The following is a 7419-nucleotide window of genomic DNA, read 5'->3' as shown; positions in this document are numbered from 1 at the left end:
CATAGAGATAACCGCAGTCGGCGGGTTATGTGGCAAGACCTTCAGTCGATATTCGCTGGACGTATTCGTTCGGGGATAATAATAAATAAGCGACATATTGACATTAAAGCTTTCTTAAATGATGCATTTTTCCTATTTAAAAATAGAATATCTAGAATTCTTAAGGTTTATCCAACCATAAAGGTTAACGCTGCTTTTTGTGGAGAATTTATTAAAGCCAGGCCTAATTCAAACGAAACAATTTCAGACTTTAAATATTTTAATACAAAAAATGCTGTAATAGATTTGGGTACGGATCTAAAAGTTTGGTTTCATGAAAATGTCACAGATAAAATTTTAAACAAACTAGAAGAGTTCCAGGAAAAAGATAGTGGTTGGGCCTTACATAAAATTATAAGTTTGGAAATAAACATTAACAAATTTGAAATGGGTCACAGAATTTCTTCCTTTATCAGGCTTCCCGAGGTAATTGCAAAGAAAAATGCTTGTGTTAACGTTAAAAATTATGATGATGAAGCCTGCTTCGCTTGGTCTATTGTTTCAGCACTTTATTCAGTTGATAGACTAAAACACCCAGATAGAACATCATCATACACACTATTCGCAGGTATTAAATTTAGACGGTATCGATTTTCCAATGCAAATTTCGCAGTTTACTAAATTTGAGAAACTTAATAATATTTCGGTTAACGTTTATCAATTAAAATTAATCGGGAAGAATAAATATAACGTTGAAACTGCTCGTTTAACCAACAATAAACTCGAGAGAAATGTTAATCTTTTAATAATTCAAAATGTTTATTTCGATGAACGTAAGGAGGAGGAGGAAGAAAATATCAGCGAAGACGTAGAAATTAAATATCATTTTTGTTGGATAAAAAATTTATCGCGGCTAGTTTCGAGTCAATTAAGTAAAAAAGCACATGCTAAATATATCTGTGATATTTGCTTAAATTATTTTAGTACTTTTAGTCACATTGAAGATTGCTCTAAAATTAATAAATGTAAAATTACCTTCCCGGAGGAGAAATCTTTATCATTCAAAAACTATAGATACAAGGAAAAGGTACCGTTTATTTTATACTGCGATTTTGAGTCTATGCTAGAACCTTTCGTCGATCAACAACAACAACATACGTCAACCAAAAAATATCAAAAGCATACCGCGATTAGTGCAGGTTTCTATTTTAAGTGTTCCTATGATGATTCTCTATCGTTTTACGCTAGCAATAGAAGCCTCGGCTGCATCGGGCGGTTTACTCGGGAGCTGAAAACATATCGAAAGTTATCGATGATAAATTGAAAACCGTAGTACCTATGAATATCTCACAGGTACAATCATTTGAGTTTTTTTCTACAACACACTGTCACATTTGTGAAAAACCTTTTGAAGGAGGTACCAAAAAGGTTAGAGACCACTGTCACTGGAACCTATCGCGGAGCAGCACACGAAAGCTGCAATCTAAATTATAAAAATTCTTTTGTTGTGCCTATAGTATTTCATAATCTGACCGGATATGATTCACATTTTTTGATTAGAGATTTAGTAAAAACCGGAAACATTACTTTGCTTCCCATCAATAAGGAAAAATACATTTCTTTCACGAAAACAGTGTCAGATTCGCCGGTAAAGTTTCGTTTTATTGACTCTTCGATTCATGGCGTCCTCACTAGATACTCTTGCTTCATATTTAAAGCCAAAGGAACTTCAAAATTTACATAAGCAATTCAGTGGATTAGATAACGATAGATTTGCTTTACTAACGAGGAAAGGGTTTTTTCTATACGATTATATAGATCATATGGAAAAATTGAACGAAACGCAACTACCCGACATTGAGAAGTTTTATAACAAATTAAACGATCGTAACATATCCAATGATGATTATGAACATGCTAAAATGGTATGGTCTAAAATTAATATAACAACTTTAGGCGAATATTCCGATTTATATTTAAAAACTGACATGCTATTAGCTGATGTTTTTGAAAATTTTAGACAAAAATGTTTGAACATTTATCAACTGGACCCAGGTCATTACTATACATTGCCCGGATATACATGGTACTGTATGTTAAAATATACCAAAATTGAGTTGGATTACCTAAAGGATGTAGATATGCTGTTGTTTATGGATAGGGGTATTCGCGGAGGGGTCAGTCAATGTTGTAACCACTATACCGAAGCAAACAAGTTTATGTCTTCTTACGACTACTCAAAGCCATCAAAGTATTTAATGTACTTTGATGTAAATAACCTATACGGTTGGGCTATGTCCCAATACTTACCATATGGTGGGTTTAAATGGGTTGATACAAATATCGATGTAAGAACAGTATCTGATACTTCTCCTGAAGGATACGTCCTCGAAGTTGACTTGGAATATCCCGAACATCTACATGACTACCACAAAGATTTGCCTCTATGTCCCGAACACCTCACGCCTCCCGGATCAAAATTACCAAAACTCATGACAACCTTATATTCAAAAACGCGCTATATAATTCATTATAGAAATTTAAAACAGGCCCTCTCTTTAGGAATTAAACTGACACGCATTCATCGCGTAATAAAATTTAAGCAAGCCGGGTGGTCGAAGGCCTACATCAAGTTAAACACAAAATTACGCGCCCAGTCCACCAACAAGTTTGAAAAGAATTTGTATAAACTTTTAATAAATGCAATTTTCGGCAAAACTATGGAAAATATCCGAAAGCATCGCAATATCAAATTAAAGAATCATTGGGACGGTCACTGGGGCGCAAAACATTATATCGCGAGTCCAAATTTCCACAGCAGTAAAATTTTTTGGGAAGACCTAGTTGCAATTGAATTAAATAAGTCGGGAATAAGCCCTTGTATGTTGGGATGGCTATTTTAGATATATCCAAAACTTGTGTGTACGACTTCCACTATAAATTCATGTTGACAAAATTAGGTGATGACTGCAAATTGCTATATACCGATACTGATAGCTTAATTTATGAAATAACTTGCGATAATGTTTACGATCTTTTGAAGCAAAATTTAGACAAATTTGATACTAGTGATTATGAACCTAATAATAAATATAATATACCTTTATGTAATAAGAAAATACCTGGGTTAATGAAAGATGAAAATAATGGTTCTATAATGACCTATTTTGTAGGACTCCGTTCTAAAATGTACAGCATCTTAGTAGATGGTAAACCTTGTATAAAAAAGTCCAAAGGCGTTAAAAGTAATGTTGTTAAAAATTTCATTACATTTGAAAACTATAAAAATTGCTTAGAAAATAAAACAGAGCTGTATAGAACACAAAGAACCATTAACTCAAATTCACAACGTTTTCTCAGTAGAGCAAACAAAATTAGCTCTTAGTGCCTCTGACGATAAACGTTTTTTATTAAACGATAACCACGATACATTACCTTGGGGACACTATTTAATAGATAGTATCTAAAATAAATATGTATATGTATTTTATTGAAAGTTTAATATAAAATAAATATGTATTATATATAACGTTTTTTATTCCATTCCACCAATTTATCCATATCTTATTGTCTACTTCCTACATTCTAATAAGCTGATAGCGATTTCCTGTTTGTTCACACTTATCGCTATATGTATGCACATAATACCTAAAACTATATATTTCAAACAACAACAACAACATCTCGTGTAATGATGACCTGGGTAACTTCCCGCATTCCACTAAAGCTGATAACGATGCAATACGCCCATGATTTGCTAAAGCTGATAACGATGCAGCGCAGCACGCCTATGATTTGTACCCTTTTAGCCGACGCCCATGCTTTCATTTTCAATTTAATGTTACACGCCGTGCTTCTCTTATCACCTTCCTGTTTCAGCACGCATTAAAACCTTGACAACTTCCCGCATTCCACTAAAGCTGATAACGATTGTGTGCTACTCGCGCTTACATTCAACATTTAAAATTTATCTTAATAAATTATTATTAAACATCAAATGCCGCACACACCTATAATTTGTAATTATTCAAACAGTAAAGCCTTCGCGTACCGCACCCCGCACACCGCCGTCTTGACACCTACCCACAACCACCCCCACGCAGACACCCCCCGTGCCTCCATTACACTTCTTGCACACAGCCACCCAGGCATCTCTTGCACGATGACTACAATGCCCACAAGATGCCGCTGAACGAACTCGATGGACACTGACCATCAGAGCCACTTCCGGTGCCGAACCGGCCCTACTTATCTACTAAACAGCACAGATTTAAATTTTTGTCAGTCTGAAATGAAAATCTCGAGTGGACAGTTTAAATGCTAAATATCAATTCGCTTAACGTTCCAATATCGTTCAGTGCGGACCGAAACCAGTGAAATACATGTAATCAGTGAAATTTTTTTATGAAGTTTTATTTTAACTGATGAATCTAGTCAAATGATCTTTCAAAATTTTATTTTAGATAAAAAAATTAAAATAATAAAATTTAGTCAAGATATGCTATAATTATAAAATTTTTATTGTTTTAGAGGAGATGCATGGTGTCAGACAATTAATAAACCGCATTTGCTTAAATTGAGGAATCAAAGGTGCGGAATGGTATAATTTATGAAAACCATTTTTTTGATAATAAATTTTGTTGGAATTTAAATCACAAACGTAAACATCAATTAATACAGATTCATGATATAAAAATAAATATAAAAAATATAATACATAAAAATTTTTTTGTATGTTAAAAGTACATTATAGTCAGGTATTAGTTTCAATAGTGTATCAAATCTAAAGTTGTATGTTTGTATAAATCTAATTATATACTTATTTTTTTCTATTTGTTTTACTTAAAATCCCTGGTTTCTTGGTATGTGGAAAAAATAACATAGACAGGGTGTTTCAGCTAAGAGGGATTCTTCTAAAAATTTATTAAAAATTGTTTTAATAAAAGTTAACTGGAATCATGTGGCCCATGTAAAGAAAATATTTTTAGCTTTACAGTGTGTTCCATTTCGCATGGGCGCTACATAACTTTGTTATTGTTAGTCGGGTATGCAGTCAAAGCCAAATTTGAAGTGTACTCTTTTTTATTACTCGAGCTTTCGGAACAAATTATTCCTGCCTCAGGAGAAACTACAATGGAATATACATTGGTAACAACCACAAGTAATAATCTAACTTATACTTACAAAATTGAGATTTAAAACGAAAAATTTACCAAGTTTAGAACAAAGTCCATTTGAATCATAACCGTAAGATAAGTAAAAAATATATTGTTAAAAACATTCATTGACGCCTTTGCTAAAATATTTATACTAAAATTGTTTAAAATTTTTGAGCTATTACTTTACAAATACATTTTAATGCTATATAACCTTAAAAACTTTGCTCAGCCATGCGGTAGCATGGAATTCTAATTGAACCCAAAGAATCATAACCAAACTATAAAACCAAAAGGTACACCGAACAAAATAATTGAGACTAAAGAGAGACATGGACTAAATAATATATGGAATTTAGAAAGAAGGAAACAGTAAATTGAGCGCTAAATTTTGAAAAATAATTTCTATAAGCTAGATTCACTAACGTCATTAATAGATGAATTATTATTATTAATACTTAACAAATATGTGACCATGATACTTAAGTTATCAATGTCAAAACGTCTATTCATAGTGTTCTCACATTGAAAGATGCTGCACATCTCAAGGAAATTTCTTTTAAAAACATTATTTTCTGAAAATTTTATACTTCGTTAAAATCAATATCATGTTTACAACTATTTGTATGGTTCGACAACATACAAGAATTCTTATTGAGTCTAATGTCACTTTTATGAGAAACAATCCTATCTTTAAGCCTCCTACCAGTTTGCCCAATATAAACTTTTTGACAATCCTTACAAGGAATATTACACACTACATTAGATTTATGTAATAAAGGAACTTCATCCTTAAAACTAGAAAAAATATTTTAATTTCTAGCCATGGAATAATGGCGCGAATCTTTTAAATTTTGAAATTCCTTTTATTAAAAAATACGTTGATGATATTATACTTAGTGTTCCCTTGGGTAGCATACAACATGTTTTACATATTTTTAATGGTTATAGCCCTTTCATCCAATTTACTGTGGAAGAAGAGGACGAGAACAAAGGTGTTCCGTTTCTTGACACGAAAGTTTTCAGAGCTGAAAACAATATTCTTTACACATCGTGGTTTACAAAACCTGGGGCATCAGGACGATTCTTGCATTTTGCATCGTACCACCCCATGAAACAGAAAATTAATTTATTGTTAGGGATGAAGAATAGGGTCTTACGCACTTCACATCGTTCAAAAGCGATGGAAAACCTGAGAAAACTCGCTCAACTGTTCTTTAAATGTGGTTACCCAAGAAGGCTTGTTAACAAAATTATTTTTAATAGAGGTAATGATTTACAAGTTCTTTCTCCTTCACATTCTGTTCTTGATGGTGGGTCAGGCAGTACTTCCCATATAAATAGTGGTGTTAATCATATTTCGGTTCCGTCAAACTTTTCATATTTTTCATTACCATATATAGAATCTATAACTTGGAAATTAAAAAACATTTTTTCGTATATGAATGATATTCGACTAGCTTTTACGAATAAGTTAATTATTAAAAATATTTTTTCTAGTCTTAAGGATGAAGTTCCTTTATTACATAAATCTAATGTAGTGTATAGGTCGCGGCAATGAGGCACCTATCTCTTGGCCTGCACGTTCTCCCGATCTAACGCCCATGGATTTTTTCTTTTGGAGACATCTAAAAAGTATTGTTTATGCGACCCTAGTTGACAGTGTTGAAGAGCTACAGGAAAGAATATTCGCGGCGGCTGATGAGAATTATGAGATTCGCAACAATCCCATAATTTTTGCTCGAGTCCGTAACGTTTTAGGTTGTGTTTAGAAAGAAATGGCAATTATTTTGAAAACTAAGTTTTTTGTTTTTTCTCTTTTTGATAATAAATTATTTCTTAGTTTCGTTTTCATTGTACTTCTATTTAATAAAAGTTTCTGCGACATTCAAACAGTTATTTGTGCAACTACCGTAAAGAGTGTGTATTTGTTGTACGATGCTTGAAGTTTGCAGCTCGAGACGAAGTTGAGAGCTGCAATCATGTTAAGTGCAACAAATATGCTTTTTGCACATGTTGCACGCAACATTTTTTCTACGATTGTTTTTATTTCAAATTTTATTTAACAGTATTTTACATAATATTAAAATTTTAACTGACAACTGGAAATTAATTGCGCAAATTGTCAATGTCAGACGTTAGGTACTTATGGATATGCTTAGATTAAACTTGTAATCAATATTTTTTTTGTACTACTGTAAAAAAAGTTAAACTTTTGGCACAGTAGGTAGAGCAATAAGTAGTAAATTTTGTACGATCGTAGAAAAAAACACTTGTAGCATGT

General features: G+C 32.5%; 1 protein-coding gene across 1 annotated transcript in view; it reads left to right on the top strand.

Moving 5' to 3' along the window:
- The window catches only part of LOC108908154 (putative adenosylhomocysteinase 2), a gene marked incomplete at its 5' end in the record, with an annotated part of 42138 nt that extends 37331 nt beyond the window's left edge, over positions 1-4807 (top strand). The window contains 1 exon segment of the mRNA XM_018712089.1: positions 4510-4807. Within this exon segment, the coding sequence (XP_018567605.1) occupies positions 4510-4536 (27 nt within the window).
- Positions 4808-7419: the final 2612 nt, after the last annotated feature.

Source organism: Anoplophora glabripennis, unplaced genomic scaffold, assembly GCF_000390285.2.
Source record: "Anoplophora glabripennis isolate ALB-LARVAE unplaced genomic scaffold, Agla_2.0 scaffold429, whole genome shotgun sequence".
Taxonomy (NCBI): Eukaryota; Metazoa; Arthropoda; class Insecta; order Coleoptera; family Cerambycidae; genus Anoplophora; species Anoplophora glabripennis.
Note: the sequence above shows the minus strand (reverse complement) of the source record. Positions and strands in the feature narration are given on the sequence as shown.